The sequence below is a fragment of the Myotis daubentonii genome, chromosome X, assembly GCF_963259705.1.
Source record: "Myotis daubentonii chromosome X, mMyoDau2.1, whole genome shotgun sequence".
Classification (NCBI taxonomy): Eukaryota; Metazoa; Chordata; class Mammalia; order Chiroptera; family Vespertilionidae; genus Myotis; species Myotis daubentonii.
In genome coordinates, this window is record NC_081861.1 from 137,466,572 (window position 1) to 137,488,368 (window position 21,797).

The 21,797-nt window shown below is 53.1% G+C and overlaps 1 protein-coding gene across 11 annotated transcripts in view; it reads right to left on the reverse strand.

The window, feature by feature from the left end:
- Window positions 1-21,797, reverse strand: part of SHROOM2 (shroom family member 2) — a 95,038-nt gene that overhangs the window by 3,709 nt on the left and 69,532 nt on the right. For 3 of the 11 annotated variants that reach the window (XM_059679084.1, XM_059679080.1, XM_059679083.1), the window contains 5 exons: window positions 20,541-20,638; window positions 6,427-7,107; window positions 3,638-4,150; window positions 2,047-2,218; window positions 386-658 (listed from right to left, as the gene is read on the reverse strand). In XM_059679084.1, the coding sequence (XP_059535067.1) occupies window positions 386-658; window positions 2,047-2,218; window positions 3,638-4,150; window positions 6,427-7,107; window positions 20,541-20,638 (1,737 nt within the window). The other 8 variants (XM_059679089.1, XM_059679088.1, XM_059679090.1 and 5 more) reach the window with 6 other exon arrangements.

Below are 21,797 nucleotides of genomic sequence, written 5' to 3' on the forward strand. Positions count from 1 at the left end.
CTCTTCCACTCTCTCTAAAAATCAATGGAAAAATATTCTCGGGTGAGGGTTTTAAAAGAATAAATAAATGAAAAAAAAAAAAGAATGAGGAGGGGGAGCTGCCTCAGGCATGCACAGCTGAGGGGTAACGGCCCCCCCGCTCCGCACCTCTCTAAGGGGCCTCGGGATGCTGGGCACGGTGCAGCCTGGTCCCCAGGAGGGCCACGCCATCCCTCCGTTACACGAGGAGAGCGCCTTCCGCACTCAATAGCATCTTGCAGCACGAGGTGGACAGGCGCTGTGTGAGCTTTCGAGGCATTCACTCAACTCCCCAAGGAGCACCTGCCCGCGGGTCCTCCCCCAACCCCCAGCCCCCAGATTTCCAGGTCGCATGCGTCCTACATACCCGATCGCCAGGAGAAGCGCTGTCATCCAAGTTGTTGAGGGCGTTTTCCACGCGGGCCAGGCGCCCCGACAGGGACAGCAGGAGGTTCACCACCTTGTCCAGGTCCCCGATGAACATGCGGAACTTGTCGAACTCGTTCGGCTTGCACACGTCCTTGACGATGGCCTCCACCTCGTCCCCAAGGGCGCTGTTGGCCTGGATGTCCTCCAGCAGGCTCTCCCGCGCACCCCGCAGCACCTGCAGCTTGCGGCCGATGCTGTCGATGAGCTCCTGCTGCGGGGCACAGGGCGGCACGCAAACAGGGTCAGGGGTGTGCCACCTGGGCCGCCCGCCGCTGCGGGGGCACCGCGGGGCCTCCGCACACGGAAGTCAGCCCCACCGGGCGCAAGTTCATTTTGCATCATCAAATAATAGAGCAGCCCTGGCCGGTGTGCTCAATGGTTAGGGTAATGGCCTGCGCATCACAGATTTGATTCCCAGTCAAGGGCACATACCTGGGTTGCAGGTTCATTCTCTAGACCCGGTTGGGGTGAGTACAGGAGGCAACCAATTGATGTGTCTCTCTCACATTGGTGTTTCTCTCCCCCCTCTCTCCCACCCTCTCTCTAAAAACCAATAAAAAAAATCAATAAAAAAAATCCTCGTATGAGGATTAACAAAAAAATACTACTACTACTACTAATAATAATAATAATAATAAAAAGAGTTAGCAAACTTGCTCTGCAAAGGGCCAGATGGTAAATATTTCAAACTTTACTGGCCACGCGGCCACTGTTTCCAGGAGGCAGCTCTGCTGCTGTCGTGCGAGAGCCACCATCCCACATGCACAGGAAGGGATGGAGTTGTTTCATGCCACTTTACTGACACGCAGGTGGTGGGCCAGGCTGGGCCGCGCGTGTGGGCTGGCCTCGTGGAGCACGTGTCTCTGTCTATGTGCTGGCTGCCTCCGCACCTGGCCTCAGAGAACATGAGCTCCCAGAGAAGGTGCTCTATTCGCTCTGTCCACGGCCATACCCCCAAGTGCCAGGTAAGGGAGTCTTGGAGTTGATCCAATGATGCTGTTTGCTTATGCAAGCACTGTCCAGCCCACTGCTGGAGTTGGGACCATCTGCTTACAGACATGCGAACTTGATATTTAGAGAGGGCACGGGGTTCTCTGAAGGGTACACCATTATTTCCCTGGATTTTCACCAGGATAAAAGGGACATATCAGTTGAACTTAAATGAGCCTGGCTGGTGTTGCTCAGTGGTTGAGCATGGACCCATGAACCCAGAGGTCACAATTCAATTCCTGGTCAGGGCACATGCCCGGGTTTCGGGTTTGATCCCCAGTAGGGGGCGTGCAGGAGGCAGCCGATCAGTGCTTCTATCTCTCTATCCCTCTTCTTTCCTCTCTAAAATCAATAAAAACATATTAAAAAAGAAAAGAAAGAGAATGGTGCCCTCTTAGCTAGTTTGACAGTGGATCTCATTACAAAAAGGTGGCAAAGATCCTGGTGGAAAGGCCCCATCTTAGAACAGGACGTTTAACCACAGGGCTTAATACGACTGCCCCAAACGCCACAGCCCCCACACGCGGTGCAGGGCTCCTGGGGGGTGCAGACAGGTGTGCCCCCGCCTGCCTCTGCGCGCACCGCCATGGGGAACCCAGGCTGTCCTACCTTCTTCACAGATAGGTCGTGGTCCAGGTCACTCCCCGAGTCCTCCTCGGGCTCCTGCTGCTCCTGCAGGTCCTTCATCTTAATCAGCAGCTCCGCCTTGGGGGCCGATGTGCTGTAGTACGCGGAATTGGTGGCCAGGGACACGGCTGAAGGCACGCTGGGCTCCTCTCTCCTGTAAATACGCCAGAACCTCAATTATCTGCGATCATGGGCACCAACCCACGGTCACCCGGCAACCGGGGCTGCGACAAATGATGGCGCCCTCGGAAGGACACTAGCCAGGGAGACAGGCAGCAAAAGAAGGACAAGGTAAGGTCAGGACTGAAGATACCTTGCCAGATGGATATTCAACAAGGCTAAGGGGCAGGGTTTCTAAAAAGCGGGGGGGGGGGGGGAAGAGGGGGTTTGGGGGGAGGCTGCAGTAAGTAAGGATGTCTAAAGTCTCCACCCGGGCTCTAGCCAGTGTGGCTCAGTGGATAGAGGGTCCTGGGACCAAAGGGTCCTGGGTTTAATTGCGGTCAAGGTCACGTACTTGGTTGAAGGCTCCTCCCGGGCCCGGGGCCCTGGTCAGGGCGTGTGCAGGAGGCAACCCATCAATGTGTCTCTCTCACATCCGATGTTTCTCTCTGTCTTTCCCTCTCTCTTCCATTCGCCCTAAAAATCAATGGAAAAATATCCTCGGGGGATAAAAAAATAATAATAAAAATAAAAGTCTCTGCCCGGGACAGAAGAGTGCAGGCAGACAGTTTCCCCCGGCGGTGTCGGAGGTGTATGAGGACGACGTGAGTGCCACTTCTAGGAGAGGCACCCTCACCCTGGCCGGGGGCTCAGCTGGTTAGAGCATCGTCCCCAAACACCAAGAGTGCGGGTTCCATCCCCAGTCAGGGCACGGACAAGAGTCCACTAATGAATGTATAAATAAGCAGAACACCGGACCCATGTCCCCCTCTCCCCCTTCCTCTCTCTAAAGTGAATCAATAAATCATGTGATGCCCTACCCCGGCACTGCAGCCTACTGTTGTGAAAGGATGATCGTGGAGCCTGGCTGGTGTGGCTTAGTGGTGGAGCGTCAACCCATGCATCCAAAGGTCCCTGGTTCGATTCCTGGGCAGGGCACACCCTGGGTTTCAGGCTCCATCCCTAGTATGGAGCGTGCAGGAGGCAGCCGATTGATGCCTCTCTCATCACTGATATTTCTCTCTCTCTCTCCCTCTCCCTTCCTCTCTGAAATCAATAAAAATATAATCAAAAAACAAACAAACAAAAAACTGTGTGCGGCCCTAGTCAGTTTGGCCCAGTGGTTGGAGAGTCGGCCCTCAGACTGAAGGGTTCCCGGGTCAATTCCGGTCAAGGGCACATGCTTTGGTTGCAGGTTCAATCCCCGACCCCAGTTGGGGTGCATGCGGGAGGCAACCAATTGATGTGTCTCTCTCACATTAACGTTTCTGTTTCTCTCTCTCTCCCTCCCTCTCTCTCTAAAAAATCAATGGGAAAAAACTATCCTCAGGCGAGGATTAATTTATGTACATACACAGACGCCCCTGGCCCTTTGTAACCCACGAGACCCCGTAGACGCACAGCGGGCACTCACTTGTCCTCCGCGGCCCTGGGAGAGGGGACCTTGGGCAGCAGCTTCCGGCGCTGCTGCGCTTCCTCCAAGAGCTGCTGATCCTTGGGGAAGATGCCCTCCATCAGGTCCATGGTGGTCCTGACCTTCACGCTGGGGTCCAGGATGTCCGCCAGGGACCTGTCCTTGCACACGATCTCCCGTGCCAGCTCCTCCGACTTCAGGTCCTCGGCGGTCCTCTCCCTGGCCTTCCCGTAGCTGAGCGCAGGTGGGGAGGCCCGGCCGTCGGGGGCGGCGGGGGGCTGGGCCCGGGGCTGGGGCTCGGTGCCTGGGCGGCTGTACAGGCAGAAGCGGGAGTAGGACTGCTCCGACGTGCTCAGCGTCTTGATCTGGTCTCTCTCCAGCCCGCTGGGCAGCGCGGGCGGCTCGGCAGCACGGGCCAGGCCCTGGCGGCTCTCCCTCTCGGGCTGGCTCTCCGAGTGCACGATCTTGATGGGCACCATCTTCACCGTGGTGTTGTCGATCACCCGCTCGATTCTGCCAACAGAAAAGCCGGGCAATGAAAGGCAAGGCGCGCCCGGGCTGGCTGGTGCCACTCGGCGCCTGCATGCCGCCACCCAGCACTTGAAGCCACCCTTCGCGCGGCTGGCATACCAGGGAGCCGAGGGCCTGGCACCAAACGGGAGCACTGCTCCCCTGTTATCTGGACTGAGTCACTAAGCACACACTTTGCTTTTGTTTTGTTTTTGAATCCTCACCCGAGGATATTTTTCCATTGGTTTTTAGAGAGAGCGGAAGAGAGAGGAAAAGATAGAGAGAAACATCGATGTGAGAGACACACATCCATTGGTTGCCTCCTGCATGAGCCCCGACCAGGGCCTGGGCCAGGGAGGAGCCTGCAACTAAGGTACCTGCCCTTGACTGGAATCGAACCCGGGACCCTTCAGTCCACAGGCCAATGCTCTATCCACTGAGCCAAACCGGCTAGGGCCACACTTTTCCTTTTAAAAAACAGTTTCTTGGTACAAGAAGCTGGACAGCACCTGGAATCCCTACAGGAAAGAGACAGAAAATGGAAAGAAACAGCCTGGACAACAGAACGGGGCTGCGTCCAGGACACCCTGAATGCTGGCTGGTGCCCTGGGCTGCGCCTCACAGGACCACGCCCCGGGGGACCCTGCGAGAGGGGCCACCAGGACCCTGTTCCAAGTCTTTTCACAGGACCTATCGGAGACAGAGCGCCACCGCCTGGCGCCCAGGAAGGAAGGGAAAATCCAGCCCAAGTCACAACCTTGGGCCGGCTCTCCGAGTGCACGATCTTGATGGGCACCATCTTCAACTAACTCAGTGGCTTAACGTCAGATCTGCAACGTGAGCCTAACAGAGCTGACTCTATGGCAGCCGTGGGCAAACTACAGCCCGCGGGCCGGATCCGGCCCGTTTGAAATGAATAAAACTAAAAAAAAAAAAAAAAAAAAAAAAAAGACCATACCCTTTTATGTAATGATGTTTACTTTGAATTTATATTAGTTCACACACACACTCCATCCATGCTTTTGTTCCGGCCCTCCGGTCCAGTTTAAGAACCCATTGTGGCCCTCGAGTCAAAAAGTTTGCCCACCCCTGCTCTATGGAGTACGGGGTGCTGCACGCCCCACATTACCTGATGTCACACCCTGTCCCTGGGGCTGGGAGCACAGGAGGGATCTCTCCCGCTCATGAGGGTGTGGTGTGCAGGCTGACAAGAAACAGCTGTGCATTTCCTTCCCGTGTAGTGGAAACCAGGAGGAGCAGATGTGTTTAATCTAGGGGTTCGCAGATGGTCCCCATAATGCTGCCTTCGTGAGTAGATTTTAAAAGGCTAGTTGTGCTGCCCTGGCTGGCATGGCTCAGTGGTTGAGCGTAGACCTATGAACCAGGAGGTCACGGTTTGATTCCCGGTCAGGTCACATGCCCTGGTTAGAGCACCAGCCCATGCACCAAGGGTTTTGTGTTCGATTCCCGATCAAGGGCATGTACCTGGGTTGCAGGTTTTATTCCCAGCCGGGTCAGGACACATGCTCCCAGAAGGTAACCAATCCATGTGTCTCTTTCACATTGATGTTTCTCTCCCTTTCTCCTCCTCCCTCCCTCCCCTTCACTCTCTCTAAAAATCAATGGAAAAAATATTCACAAAAAATAAAGCAAAAAAATCTAGACAAAAAGGGGTATGGACATAGTGGACATTACGAAAAACACCAATTTCAACCAAAGGTCTCATGTCAGGGTTACACTGGGTTATGATCACAATCAGAAAGCGCTTAGAAATAAACACAGCCCTTCCCCCTAGGTGCCTGCAGGTATCGCACATATAAGGTTTGGGGCTTGGATGAAGGGGCTGAGGGTGTTCTACTCCCTCCTTCACAGCAGCTCCCCAACAAGTTAGAAATCCAGGGACCGCAGGAGTTCTGGGCCCCTCCGTGCTATTTCCAGACCAAGGGAAAGTCTGACTTCTGGGGCAGAGCAAGGCACTGGTCATACACCGCACAGAGAGGGCGCGCACCGGGCAGGGAGAGTGCGCACTGGGCAGGGAGTGCAGGCATTGGGCAGGGAGGGCAGGCATTGGGCAGGGAGGGCAGGCACTGGGCAGGGAGGGCAGGCACTGGGCAGGAAGGGCAGGCACTGGGCAGGGAGGGTGCGCACTGGGCAGGGAGGGCAGGCATTGGGCAGGGAGGGCACGCACCGGGCAGGGAGGGTGCACGGAAAACCTCCCACAGGCGGAAGGGAGCCTGTGAAAGGGGAAGAATGCAGAGGCCACCTTCCCAGGGCTCTACCTTGTTGAGCTGTCATCCTGGATGAGCAGGGGGGGCTTGTCCGTCAGCTTCTGGGGGGCGAACTGAGGAGAAGGGGAGCGCGAGGTCTCCATGGCGGATGTCTGCAAGGGCCGGAACTTGGAAGGCAGCAGGGCTTCTCGCTTCGGACAGGCTGGGTGCTCATCTACACGCTGCCTGTCCTGCTCCCCGGGGGCCTTGGGGCCGTCTGCGGGCTGGGCACCGCTTGGCTTCTCCGCCAAGGCACAGGGGCTGTGTGCGGGAGATGGCGGCGGGGGAAGGGGCCTGCTGGGCACAGCCAGGTGATTGCCCGCAGGGGTGCCCACAGGGGTGGCACTGGCTGGTCCCCTGAAAGGCCTGGGCTCCCGCTTGGGCGGTGGCGGCCTCTGCGGGGCAGGTCTCTTGGCGAGCGCGGCACTCACAGGCCGAGGGTCCTGCCCCCCGGCGTGCGGGGCGGAGAGGCCGCTCTGCGCCTGTGACCCTGGGCCTGGCGGCGGCAGTGGGACGGCAGGTGCGTGGTCCTCGGAGTATCTGTAATCACGGGGGAGGGTCCCTGCCCTGCCTCGGCCCTCCTGGGGCACCTCTGGGGCTTCCGGGGCGTGGGATGGCTCAGACCCCTGGGCCGGGTGCTGCAGGCCCCGATGTGCTCCTGGACCGTCTTCCGGACACTGGGCATCTGCTTGTCTAGAGGAAGAACGAATCACAATGAGCAGCCATCCTAGCTGGTTTGGCTCAGTGGATAGAGCGTTGGCCTGCACACTGAAGGGTCCCGGGCTCGATCCCCAGTGTGGGGCATGTAGGAGGCAGCCGATCAATGATTCTCTCTCATCACTGATGTTTCTGTCTCTCTCTCCCTCTCCCTTCCTTTAATAAAATATATTTTAAAAATAAATTAAATAATTTGTTAAAAGATAAAATGCCATACCATTAATAATTTATAAAAAAAATAAAAATAGCAACCGATTCCAATGAACACCTTCTTCCCAAACAGGGCTAGACCCAGAGCTTGCGAATCTCCTCGAATCGCTGTAAGGAATTAAACCCGTAGGCATTTTCCCACGCCCGTGCCCATCGCGATTCCCAATGCCAGGTCTTGAGTCCAAGCACACGCTGGGCACCGTGAGGCCATAGATGGGCATGTCCCACCACAGGGCGGGAGGTATGGAAAACACACGCACACACGTGACATATAGGCTCACGTGCAAGCCCACACAAGCTGCATTTGGGAGCAAAAATCAAAATTTACACAAACCCTTTTAGAAAACAATGTTTGTGAAAATTCTCATACATAGGTCTATTCAGAAATATTTATTTCATGCTGCAACAATATTTTTATGTGGCTTATTTCATCCAGGAAATCGCCACATACAAAGAGATAGAACTTTCTAAGACGGGTCGCAAATGAACTGATTAATAAAGCCTTTCAAATCAGTGGCATAGTATTAAAAATGAAAAGAAAGACTTGCATTTGAAAGCTGCAACCATTCGCTGATCTTTTCAAATTCTTACCCATTTCCATATCCATAATCCATTTCTGTCTTCCCATGATATATACATGCATTTACATGCATATACATACACACATAAACATGCCTACAAAACCATGCATACATGCTTCACACACACGTTCATCCGTGCCGCAGCTAAAGCTCAAGGCATTAACAACTATTCCATTTGCAACAAACCAGCCGGCCACACCTTTGCTGACACACTGCCTCTTGCGACCCAACACAGCAATAAAATGAGCGCGCTGACTCTCCCAGGAAGGCAAGAGCTGTCCGTTGAAGTGACCAGCTCTGCGCTGTTAAAGGTGCCCTGCCCAGGGCAGCAAACCAGGAACCAGCGAGTAGAGACGGGTGCCCATCAGACCTGCAACTTATTAACCAGCAACGGGAGAGGACACGTTTCCCTGACGACCAGCGCCCCTTGTGGCTGAGGGATGAACTGCACCCCAGGACATGCTACTGGGCCTGGGAATTACACATGTTCCAACCCTGTCTTGGGTACTAAGTGGCAAGTGTCCTGTCCATGTCCCTCTTGCTATGTCCTCAGGAGAAAGGTCCCTCCAGGTTCAGTGGATGCTTCAGAGCCAGCCGGGGCCGCAGTCCAAACCCTGCACTACGGCAAGTCCAAGGGCAGGACCCTGCTCCCAGCCAGAAACTGGAATTCCTCACATCTGACAGGACAAGTTCGTCCTCTGCTCCCAGGAGGCTGTGGGCACCGCCTCCGCTTAGAAACAAGCTGAGAAAACAGCCGAGGGTAAGACCTTAGTATTAACCTGGTGTGGGAAGTCAGATTTTTAAAAAATGGGTATTAGGTACACACCAAGACAAACTGGAAGTTATCAAAACAACCTGAACGTGGCAATGAGTGTTTTAGAAAACAACGCACAGCCAAGCAGCTGTGTGGACAAAATTCAGAACGGCAGTGGTACTGTCCACGCGACAACGCCGTCTGAGGGGCGGCCCTGGCTCTGATGGCCAGCGCGGAGGGAAGGCCCTGCGACCCCCACGTCCCCCTTCACTTAAGGCTTTGTGCCTGCTCAAACAGTCGGGCGCTGGTTGACAGGGAAACGTGTCCTAACTCATGATGAATCGCAAATGCCTGCCCAGCCTTTCATGTCAAAGCCGCAAGGGACCCTGGGAGGTTTTCTTCTGCTAAAACTCTTCCACTCTAGCATCCACTGACCCTCTCGAAGCGCCGGCCCCTGCTAATGCATCAGTACCCAGCACCTCCGAGAAATGGGAGAATGAAAGGCGCTGCCATGTACTGCTCAGGTCTCGGTGCCTTGGCTATTTAGGTCCACATTGGATGCGCTTATTCAAAAGCAGCTCTATCTGCAGAGCGCCTTGGACAGGACATGCTGTGAGAGCCACCCAGGCGGGAGAGAACTCGCCTGTGGGAGCCACGCCCCTGGGAAATACTAGTAAATAAGGACTCAGCCCAGCGTGGGCCCCTCCCTCTTCCTGATGGGGCCTCATGGGCACCCAGGGCAGTGCTGCTGCGGCCACTCCTCCTGCTGGGAGAGCAGTGCCGCCTGCACCCCAGCGCTCCCCTTAGGACAGTGGTTCTCAACCTGCTGGCCCTTTAAATACAGTTCCTCATGTTGTGACCCAACCATAAAATTATTTTTGTTGCTACTTCATCACTGTCATGTTGCTACTGTTATGAATCGTCATGAAAATATCTGATATGCAGGATGGTCTTAGGCGACCCCTGTGAAAGGGTCATTCGACCGCCAACGGGGTCTGCCTTAGGAACATCCACAGGAGCGCAGCACCTCCTGGGCCAGCTCTGTCCCCCGCCCTCCTATTTCCCCCCCCGAAACCTGCAACGCAAAGCCATAAACCCACGCATTGGTTTTTATTGCCCTCGCTGATAAGAATGCAGGAAATCAAGGTCACAAAAAAAAAACAAAAAAAATGGGAATTTGGGGTTCTTCTGGGGTCATATTCCAAGCTGTTTCCAATAGCTTCTAAATGACTACTGTGTGGGTAAAGTGTGTGTTTATGTATGTCTGTTTGTATCATGTATATTACACGTGTGTTTATTTTGCATGTGTATAGACCTGTGTCTCTGTACATTGTGTGTGTGTGTATATATGTATATATATATATATGTATATATATATATATATATATGCACCCCTATGTTCACTGCAGAGTTATTTACAATAGCCATGATATGGAATCAGCCCAAGTGCCCATCAGTAGATGAGTGGATAAAAAAGCTGTGGTTCACCCCAATAAATAATAATTTTCTTTAAAAGCTGTGAAACATTTACACAATGGAATACTATTCAGCCATAAAAAAAAGAAAGGAAATTTTACCTTTTGGGGCAGCGTGGATGGACCTAGAGGGTATTGTGCTAAGTGAGATAAGCCAGTCTGAGAAAGATGAGTACCATATGATATCACTTATGTGTGGAATCTAATGAACAAAATAAACTAACACACAAAACAGAAACAGATTCATAGATACAGAGAACAGACTGACAGCTGTTAGAGGGGAGGGGTGTTGGGGGTCAGGGTGAAAATGGTGAAAGGATTAAGAAAAAACCCCACACACCTCATAGACACAGACAACAGCATGGCGATGACCAGAGGGAGAGGGGTGGGGAGGTAGAAGAGGGTAAAGGGGGGATAAATGGCGATGAAGGAGACTTGACTTTGGGTGGTGAACACACAATAGAGCGTACAGATGATGGATCATAGAACTGTGCACCTGAAACTTACGTCATTTCATTACCCAATGTCACCCCAATAAATTCAATTAAAAAGTTAATATATTTCCAAGGATAAAATCACTGGTGATGGCAAGATTGAGAGCCAGCAAAAGCAGACAGATAAGAGGACTCCTGCACACGCTCCTGGGTGCACCCCGCACGGAGTCTGGCCACACAAAGGAAGTGAAAAAGGAGCTGCACCCAGCGTCCCAGGAATGGCATTCAGGTTGAGCTGGTTGTTCGTTCTCATGGGGAACATGCTAATGACACGTTACCAAGGAGCGACCTGCCTGGGCAGCTCGGGGAAGGGGGAGGGCAGCGGGCTCTATGCAAGGCTTTCAGAGACCTGTACCCCCAGGAACCTGCACGCCGGAGACCTGCACCCCCAGGGACCTGCACCCCCACACACACACACACACAGAGACCTACACCCCGGAGACCAGCACTCCAGAGACCAGCACCTTCTGCTGAGCCAGCATCATAGTCATGTCCATGCACTTATGTTCTGGGGTGAATGTGCATCCCTCAAATTCATATGTTAAATCCTACCGCCCCCCAACGTGATGGTATCAGGAGTGAGGTCTTTGAGAGGTGGTTGGGTCACGAGGGTGGAGCTCTCATGAATGGGATTCGGGCTCTTATAAAAGAGACCCCACAGCCCTGGCCAGTTTTCTCAATGCTCAGAGCGCCAGCCCGTGGATAGAAGGGTCTCGGGTTCAATTCCCCGTCAAGGACATGGACCTGGGTTGCAGGCTCAATCCCCAGCCCCCGTTGGGGCACGTGCAGGAGGCAGCCAATCGATGTGTCTTTCTCAAGCCGATGTTTCTCTCTCCCCTTCCTCCCTCCCTTCCATTCTGTCTAAAAATCAATGGAAAAAATATCCTCCAATAAGGATTGAAATAAAAAAAATAGACCCCACAGAGTTCGCTCCCTCTCTGTTCCCCACCATGTGAGGACATGGCAACAAGTTGGCCCTCTGCTATCCAGGAAACGGGCCCTTGACTGTGGACTGCCAAACTCCACAAGTGAGAGATACATGTCTGTTGTTGAAGCGCCTAACCTATGCCATTAGCTATACAGTGTTTTCCCTAATAACAGGATAAGCGCCTTCGAGGGAGCTTATCTGTGCCTGGTGTGACTCTGCAGGGTCCATGGTACCCAACAACACAAACAGGCCCGTATCCAGTGAGATAATAAACTGACGTCACCCGAGACTGGCCACTGAGAATGTATTTCTTCTGATTTCGTGCTAATTGAACGCAGGGGCCACTGAACAAAGGCCCTTCGAAGGTCCGTGGGCTGGACCTGAAGGTCTGGCGGTGACTCGTCTAACAGCCCATCTCTACTCCCACGTCCCTTCCTCCAATTTAGCACCACGCCGTCATGACTGCAGAACCAGACCGACCACGGATTCAATTAGCTTTATCTGTCCATTAAGGGCAATTGGAAGTAACTCAATTTTTCCATAAAACAATGGCCATCTAACAATATTAAGTGGTTTGCCCCGCTGGTGTAGCTCAGTGGTTGAGCACCGACCTATGAACCAAGAGATTGGGGTCCCCAGCCCCAGTTGGGGCGTGTGTGGGAGGCAATTAATTAATGTGTCTCTCTTATATGATGCTTCTCTCTTTGTCTCCCCCCCCGCCCCGCTTTCCCCTCTGTCGAAAAATCAATGGAAAAATATCCTAAGGCGAGGATTAACAACAACGAAAAGAACCATACTTGGAAATGGATTATTTACCCAATAGGCTTCAGATATTTATTGTACATGAAAATGTACTTTATATACTTTCTACTACATCAAATGTCTATGACACACATATCTGTGTGATGTGTATGTGTACACAATTGCATATGCATACATATGCATGCATGTGTGTGTAGAAATGTTAAATATCTTATGCGAATTTCTAGTTATTCCATCTTTAATGGCCTCCAAGCATGGTGAAGGGCCCACTGGCTAGATTTTTACAAACAAAATCATTAGGTAAGAAGTGTCGTGTAAGTGATACCAGAGAGAACATGCAGCTAGCGGCTGACTGCATGAGACGTCAGCCCAGAGCTCCGTGGCAGGGTTACTGTCAAGGGCACGGCCGCTGCCTCCCTACACGCTGCAGGCAGAAAAGGAGCTTGCTGACAGGAGCTCGTGTTATTTGTAAATGGATCTCAGAGACAGTATGTGTGTCTCACATATATTTATGTCTTTGTTCACCTGAATGTTGACAGCAAATAAATCAAACAGCACAGCCCACGGCCTGATGTGTGATTTCTAAGGGGAATTCGAGTCCTGGCTTCTCTCCCTGGGAATCAAAAATTATTACCTCTGGCCCGGCTGGTGTGGCTCAGTGGTTGAGTGTCGACTATGAACCAGGAGGTTCCGGTTCTATTCCCGGTCAGGGCACATGCCCAGGCTACGGGCTCAATCCCTAGTGGGGAGTGCGCAGGAGGCAGCCGATCCATGAATCTCTCTCATCATTGATGTTTCTGTCTCTCTTTCCCTCTGCCTTCCTCTCTGAAATCAATAAAAATGTATTTTAAAAAAGAAAAAGAAAAACAAAGAAGCGGAGGGCTTGGGACCCGAGTCCCCTCTTTCAGCGGGGCGAGGGGTCTGTGCCGCAGCCCCCGGGGTTCCTTCTCCCGCGGTGTTGGAGCGCAGGCTCAGGCTCGGCATCTCTGCGTTCAGGCCACGCGCCTGCAGCACCTGCCGGCACCGCAGGAAGCAGACGAACCATCTGCAGGGCCCGCGGGGCGCTCCGTCACCGGCCACCAGAACCCACTCACCGAGGCCAGTCTACTTGGGGGAAGTGAACCCGGGACCCGGGCTGGGAGGCCGGAGACACGTGTGAAAAGGCTGTGTGAAGGCTGAGGAACTGACACAAAGGATCCTGCAAATATTTCTTAAAAGTGGAAAACTGAATAACTGTAGCCTCTATGCAGACACCCAGGGAGGGCAACAAGCCTCCCAGAAATGACCGACTACCCACCGCTGCAGGGAAGTCAGCTGCAAAACGCAAGCATCCATGGCCAGTGGCCGGGAAGGACGGGCCAACCAGTGGACACAACTGGCCAGCTTGGCTCCTACTGCCCCCCCACCCCCCGGATCTTCTTCTACTGTAATGCACAGAAGAGGTAGAGACGTAAACATGGTGAGACAAGCAAATGCATTCTGGAGGCCACATTCGGTATCGGCTTCTCCCAAATTCAGAGCTGGGCCCCGGGGAGCAGGTGGTCCGCAGTGCACAAGCACAGTTAGCGCATCGGCCAGGGCCCTCCGTCACTCCGGCTGGGCAGCAGGGCCCTATGCAGCCTCATGGCTGACACCAACACGTATGCTTATGACTCTCTTTAAGTGTTGCTGCTGCCTGTGTGTTGTTCATGCATCTGTGAAGGAGAACAGGCCTGCAGATGTTTTTCCGTAAGGTGTCTGTGTGTGTGTATGTGAGAGAGAGGGAGGGAGGGAGGGGGAGAGAGAGAGAGAGGTAAGAGAGAAAGTGTATAAATGGGAGATACCTATTAAACTATCAGCAATAAAAGTATATTTTTTAAAAAGAGAGAAAGTGTAAAATTGTTCCACTGTGCATGACAAAAGCGTAGAGCTGGCCCTCTCCCTACCATCCATGAAACACTGCTCTACAACATAAACGTAAAGAAATTAGAACATGCCCTTAAAGATCCTGCTTTGCAAAGAAAAGAAATATGCCGACCTTTCGGGAAATCTGTACCAAACCTTCTATTATTTTGTGTGTCACGTGAAAATCTTACTTCTCACCCACGCATCCTGTCACTCTGCCGACAGTGTGTGAGGCAGCAGGCTGCTCAGTTACAGATGCCGCCGGGTGGGGTGGGTTTCTGGACCCGTCTTCCAGCTCCTTCTCCCTCCCCCCTCCCCCGCACGGCCAGTGCGCGTGCATCCCACAGCCCTCTACCGCGCATGCAGCCGCAGTGTGCCCGCGTGTGTGCACACAGGTCTACACCGCAATTTCCCCGCACACACACAAAAGCATCTGGGAGCAGCGCAAAGACATTTCCATCATGTAGAAACATGGCCAAAATTGGTAATGATCTGTTTCTTTTATCAGGTTACAGCAGGCAACACACACACACACACACACACACACACACACACACACACACACACACACACACACACACACACACACACCCCCAAGTCAGTAAAGCCTGCAAAGAGATACACGCCTCTCAAGTGTCACCAGCACACCAAGGAGGGCAAAACCCGGGGGCCGGAGAAGGCTCGGCTCCCGGAGCCCCTTTCCCCACGCACATTTTTCACGCACTGAGCAGGCTGAGAGTGACTTTACCCACAGAGCGTTTTTTTTTTTTAGGACTAAACATGCACACCTGATTTCATCACCTTTTTTTTTTTTTTTTTTTCATTTGGATGCGGCTGACTCACCATTTCCTTTCCGTGTCCCCATTCACTGCCTGGGTCATCCAAACGCTTATTTCTCACGGCGATGGCAAAGGAAAGGCAAAAAGCAAGGAAGACCGGGTCCTCACGCCCGGCTGCGGGGTGACCCTCCGCAGGGAAGGCGGGGCCGCAGAGCCCGCACGAGCAGGGCCCCGGTCACGGTCACGCTCGATGGCAGCCCGAGCACCGCCCGCCAGCAGCAGAGCCGCCCAACGCCGCCCTGATCCCCAGGCTCCGGCGGCCCCGGCGCGCGCCCGCACACACGCGTGGCGAGCGCGCGCCCCGGAATCTGCGCCCGATGTGCGGGATTTCACATCTCCAGGCGGAACAATGAGCGAGGAGAATGTGCGCGGATCCCCCGCACTGCACCGCGAGCCGCCGGCCGCTCCGACAGCCCGAGAACAAAAGAGGCACTGGGAGCCCCAGCCCCCGCACCGCACCGCACCGCACGGGCGGCACGACTCTTACCGGGCCTCCGCCTGCTGCGCTGCCTTCAGGGACCCGATCAGCCCGGAGCCTGGAAGCCGCCTGTCTGCTCCCCACGGCGGCCTGCCTGCGCCTGCTGCCCCGTGACGGGCAAGTCCACGCAGGCTCCTCGCCTCGCACCTCCGTGACTCAGGCGCCCTTGCACTTCAGTTACTACGCTGGCAACTCCTGACCCCAGGGGGCGTTCCCACGGCTCCTACCTTCAACCCCAAAGCTTGGGTGGCGTCCTTTTTATAATTTAGAAGAGGGAACTAGAGAAAAGCTGACTGCATGAATTTTATTTTATTTTCTATCTTTATTGTTGAAAGGATTACATATGTCCCCTTTCCCCCCACTGACCCCCTCCAGCCCGGCCAGCCCCCGCCAGGCCTTCACCACCCTCGTGTCTGTGTCCATGGGCCATGCATATTTGCACACAAGGTCTTTGGTTGACACCCACACCCCACCTTCTCTCTGAGATTCGCACTCTGTTCCATGCTTCTGTGTCTCTGGATCTGTTTTGCTCATAAGTTTATTTTGTTCATTAGATTCCACATATGAGTGAGATCATGTGATACTTGTCTTTCTCTGACGAACTTATTTCACTTAGCATGCTACTCTCCAGGTCCCTCCATGACTGCATGAATTTTACATGCTTTCTCTATGAACGAAGCTACATAATCACATAATGTGTGAGATACCCGGTTCAACTCCACAACCCTAATCAAGTCCGCTGGAACCATGAAGTTTAAAATATTCAAAAGTGGATTTCGGCGGGGGGAGGGGGGGTTGGTAAGAGATCAACCAAAGGACTTGTATGCATGCATATAAGCATAACCAATGGACACAGACAGTAGGGGGCGGGGACATGTGCGGGGGGGGGGGGGGGGGGGGCGGGGGAAGCAGCCCGGGAGAGGTCAATGGGGGGAAAAAGAGACATATGTAATATTTTCAGCAATAAAGAATTTAAATCTTTTTTAAAAAGTGAATTCACAGCTATGTGTTTTCTCCGGGTTATTACACACTCTTTAGGAATGGAATCCACACAACAACTAGCCAAGTGCTTCCGGGAGTTTCACTGTGGCCCAGGCATTGAGGGAAATAGACAAAGAAGTGGCAGGCTGACCCGGCTAGCCCATCTGTCACCTCACAATGATCTGTATTGAAAGTCCCCTCTCCCCCTCCCTCCCCTCTCCCTCCCTCCCTCCCCTCCCCATGCAGCTGAGATCCCAGAGTCTCGCCCCTCCCCCAGGAAGTGCCCCTCCCCCAGTCCCTAACAGCCCCTTCCCACGGAGGGCCCCCACCCTTCCTGGGTCCTGCACTTAACCCTCAGGGTGGACTTTCTCTTTTCAACCTGCTGTCAACCTCTTCTAAGCTCACAGCCATTACTTCTGACTCTCCCTCACATAACCAAATAAGACGGCTACTTTGTGGTGTCTCCCGTATGCCTATTTTAGTAGGAGTGACTGTTTCATGGCTTTCTCAATCCTACTTGATCTTCAGCAGTGTGCAGATGCATTAATATCATACCCATTAAACATTTAAATAAGTCTGCAAGGAAGGTTGCTATGGGCATCCCACCAACCAGGGACGTGAGTTATGTATTAGCAAGCTTAGGCCTGATACAATGATGATTTCAACCTGTGTCCTTGATGCCAAGCCCACATTCTTTCTGCCGCCCTCACTCCTTCCCTCCCTTCCTCCCTTCTATCCTTCCTTCCCGTCAGTATGTCCTCACTTTTTGGCACAAGACACCCCAGGCTCCTGCCCTAAGGCTCAGCCATTCCATGCCCGGCCGGCATGGTTCAGTGGTTGAGCATCCACCTATGAACCAGGAGGCCATGGTCAAGGGCACATGCCCGGGTTGCAGGCTCGACCCCCAGTAGGGGGGCATGCAGGAGGCAGCTGATCCATGATTCTCTCTCATCATTGATGTTTCTATCTCTCTCTCTCCCTCTCCTTTCCTCTCTGAAATCAATAAAAAATATATATTTGAAATAATAATAATAATAATAAAGACAGCCATTCCTCTAGGGAGCCCTGACTGCTTCCGCTGCAGAAGCATATGAGAATCCCAGCTCTGGGTGCTGGTGGCATTCAAGGAACCCACTGTTAAAGGAGACCCTCACTGAGGTATTGCTAAAGACAAACCACTTTTATGCTCCTTAGATGAGGCATAATCACCAGGGCCTATAAGACGCTCAAACCTTTTCATAGCTTGCGCTTTCAGAGCTTAAGACTTTACATCGGAAATGCTTCTCATAAATCGCATACCAATCTGCCTTTAATTGGCACAGGACATGTGTGCCCATGAACAATTCCACAAACGAGGGAACAGAACAAAATAAACACCCTAGCGCACACATCCCCACAGAGCTCTTCCTCCCAGCCTCTCCGGCAGCCCCGGGGGAGCCTCGAACCTTCCCCAAGTCACTTCACCTGAACTGAGCGCCATGCCCGCCCTCGGGTTCTCAGGGGCACCCCACCCGCACCCTCAACTCACAGCATCCCGCGCACTCCTTCACCTTCACGCCCTGAGGAGCACGGCCACTCGGGTGGACGATGCAAGGTCCCTAAGCCAAACAACCAAAGGAGACAAGTAACATCCAGATCACAAGGGAAATGGATTTGGAATTGCAAGAGAATCATGAAAGAAGCCTCTCTGAAAATGTCTGGACAGATTGCCATTCCGGCCTCACAGACCATGCCTGCCACCCTGAACCAAACCCCAGGGCGGCAAACCTGCTCGGTCAGGTTTCACTGGGCACAGCCTGCTGGATGGACAGGCTGTGGCTGCGTCTGTGCTACTACCGCAGCGCCGAGTCCACAGAGCAGGCAATGCTCCCCAAAGCCAGAATATGGACCATCCTAGTTTGTCAGCCTCTGAGCTAGAGCTGCGTTTCTCAGACTGGAGTGAGGCATAATTACCCCTTGAGTGATGCACAGTCTCATTTTGAATAAGACAAAATATTTTTTAAAAATAGCCCTGGCCCCTGTGGCTCAGTTGGTTGAGTGGCATCCTGTGTACCAAAAGGTCACCGGTTCGATTCCCAGTCAGGATACATGCCTGGGTTGTGAGTTCGGTCCCGGGTCAGGGTGCTTAGGATGTTTCCCTCTCACAGTGATCTCTCTCTCTCTCTCTCTCTCTCTCTCTCTCTCTCTCTCTCTCTCTCTCTCTCATCAGTCCATCAATAAAATAAAATGTAAAAGAACACAGAGTCCTAAACCCCACAAAAATAGGCTCAGGTTGCATGAACAAACAAGAATTCTTATCTTGCCGCTCTTCTGTCATCCCAACAAAGTACAACAAAAACCACCTTTCATTGTCTCGCGCTGCGCATCAGATCTGCAGCTTACTCTTCATTCAGACACGTTTACGTTACCTTAAGCTGATGGGCAACGCCGAGCGCCTGGAATCTCTGCGGCAGAGGCTTTGTGTTCGTCAGACCGGCCTTTGCCTGAATTTTCACTACTTTTATCCCACAGCGCGATGCTCCCAGGCACTCCCTCTTGCCAACACTTCAGAAGCTAAACTCTCGCCAAGAAAAGTTGGAAACGACGCCTCCACATTCCTAGCCTAGAATTTCACTGAGGAACGCGCTCTAACAGCACCCACAGTCCTGCAAATTGCCGGGTGTATAGCCCCAAAGCAGAAACTTCTGGAACTAATTTCTTCAGAGAGGTTAGGCCAGGGGTGGGCAAACTTTTTGACTCGAGGGCCACAATGGGTTCTTAAACTGGACCGGAGGGCCGGAACAAAAGCATGGATGGAGTGTTTGTGTGAACTAATATAAATTCAAAGTAAACATCATTACATAAAAGGGTACGGTCTTTTTTTTCAATAGTTTTATTCATTTCAAACGGGCCGGATCCGGCCCACGGGCCGTAGTTTGCCCACGGCTGGGTTAGGCAGTCTGCTCAAAGACACCCGTGACAAATGCAGCCCAGGACCCTCCCCCTTCACTGGACCCTTTCATCACGTCAGAGCCCTGGCAACACATGCAGTGTTTACATCACACACACAGTGTGCACATCACACACGCAGTGTGTACATCACAGCTGATCCTGAAGACGCCTCACAGCACAGCAGCTTCAAAACACAAACCCTCGCCCAGCCGGCGTGGCTCAGTGGTTAAGCATCGACCTCTGAACCAGGAGGTCATGGTTTGATTCCAGGTCAGGGCACATGCCCAGGTTGCGGGCTCAATCCCCAGTGTGGGGTGTGTAGGAGGCAGCCGATCAATGATTTTCTCTCATCACTGAGGTTTCTCTCTCTCTCCCTCTCCTTTCCTCTCTGACATCAATAAAAATATATATATATATCTTTAAATTAAAACAAGCCCTAGCCGATTTGGCTCAGTGCATAGAGCATTGGCCTGTGGACTAAAGGGTCCCAGGTTCAATTCCAGTCAAGGGCACATGCCTGGGTTGTGGGCTCGATCCCCATTAGGGGGCGTGCAGGAAGCAGCTGATCAATGATTCTTTCACATCATTGATTTTTCTCTCTCTCCCTCTCTCTTCCTCTCTGAAATCAATAAAAATATTTTTAAAATTAAAATTAAAATTAAAATACATCCAATCAGGAGAGGCTCGCCCTGCTCCTTTCTGACTAACAACCCTCCGAGGCAACTCTGACTGGGAGCCTCGCCCAGCACCCCAGCTGTGCGCCCGCTTAGTAAAAGCCCCTCCAGCGGCTGCCGGAGAAAGCATTTCATTGGGGCTCGGCCCACGGGGTTTCCCCTTCTATTAGCAAAAAGCACCTCCCTGTACGGAAAACACAGCAGCCGTTTTCAGAACCAAAAATACCACGATGGTATTCGAGGGCATCCCTGCCTTGGGACGCTCTCCCGCCCCGGGGACACTGGATCGCCCGGTTAGCAGCCCCTTCAGGTTTGGACAAACCCAGATGCCCAACCCTGTTTAGCCAGGCGTTCACCACCATAAAGAAACACAAACCCCAGAAGCCGTCTTTGTCACCCCCTCCCCAAGTTTGCCTACCTCGGGGCGGGACCCCCATCCTCGGCCAGGACTGTGGAGGGATGTTCTCTGTGCTCGCCAGGGTCCTCCGCTTGTCGCCTCGGCTCGATGGGCGCCTCCTGCCACGGGCAGCACAGGGAGACCGGGTCATCGGCCGCCCTCTCCCAGACCTCCATTATTACCAACCCTCACTGTGGGTGCGCCCTGCGAGCCTGCGGGCTGGTCCCCACACCGAGCTCGCCCTCCTCAGAGCTGCACCAAAACCCCATCAGACCGCCCTGGCCGGTTTGGCTCAGTGGGTAGACCGCTGGCCTGCAGACTGAAGGGTCCCAGGTTTGATTCCGGTCAAGGGCATATGCCCCGGTTCCAGGCTCAATCCCCAGTCAGGGAGCATGCAGGAGGCAGCCAATCAGTGATTCTCCCTCATCATTGATGTTTCTCTCTCTCCCTTTCCCTTCCTCTCTGAAGTCAATAAAAATATATTTAAAAAAAAACACATCAGACCCACGTCCACCGCAGTCCTCGGCAGGAAGCAGAACTCCTACACGAGGGCTGTAACGCCGCGGGGCACACTGGCCAAAAACCCCAACCAGCTGGTCCTGACTCACTGGGGCGAAGCCTCGAGCCCAGGACTTGCCAGCCTGTGGGATCCTCTCTCCTGACTGAGCGAGCAGGGACTTCTCACGGGTCACGCTGTGCGGGCTGCAGGCCAGGGCACCTCCAGGGCAGAAACACATGCTCCCGAAGTCCCCGGCCTTCCAGATCCCAGTCTCTCCACACACACACACACACACACACACACACACACACACCCTGAATGCTGTGCGATATCCTACTGCAGTTCTGTTTTTTAAAATATGTTGTTATTGATTTCAGAGAGGCAGGAAGAGAGAGAGAGAGAAACAGCCATGATGAGAGAGAATCATCGATTGGCTGCCTCCCGCATGCCCCCTACTGGGGATCGAGCCCACAACCTGGGCATGTGCCCTGACCCAAAATTGAACCGTGACCTCTTGGTTCATAGGTTGACGCTCAACCACTGAGCCACACCAGCCAGGCTTTACTGCTGGTTCTTTAAAAAAGAAACTGCACCTGGTGCTGCAGGAAATCTGTTTCTGGACATACACAAGTGCAGGCTTAAGAGGCAGAAAAAGCAGAGAGAGGGAGAGAGAAACTATTGGTGTCGAAGTATGGACACAGATGTGCAGCTGGCTAGAAACCTGACCTCAACTTTGACCATCAAAACTCTTACCTTAAAAAAAAAGTGCAATAGTGTCA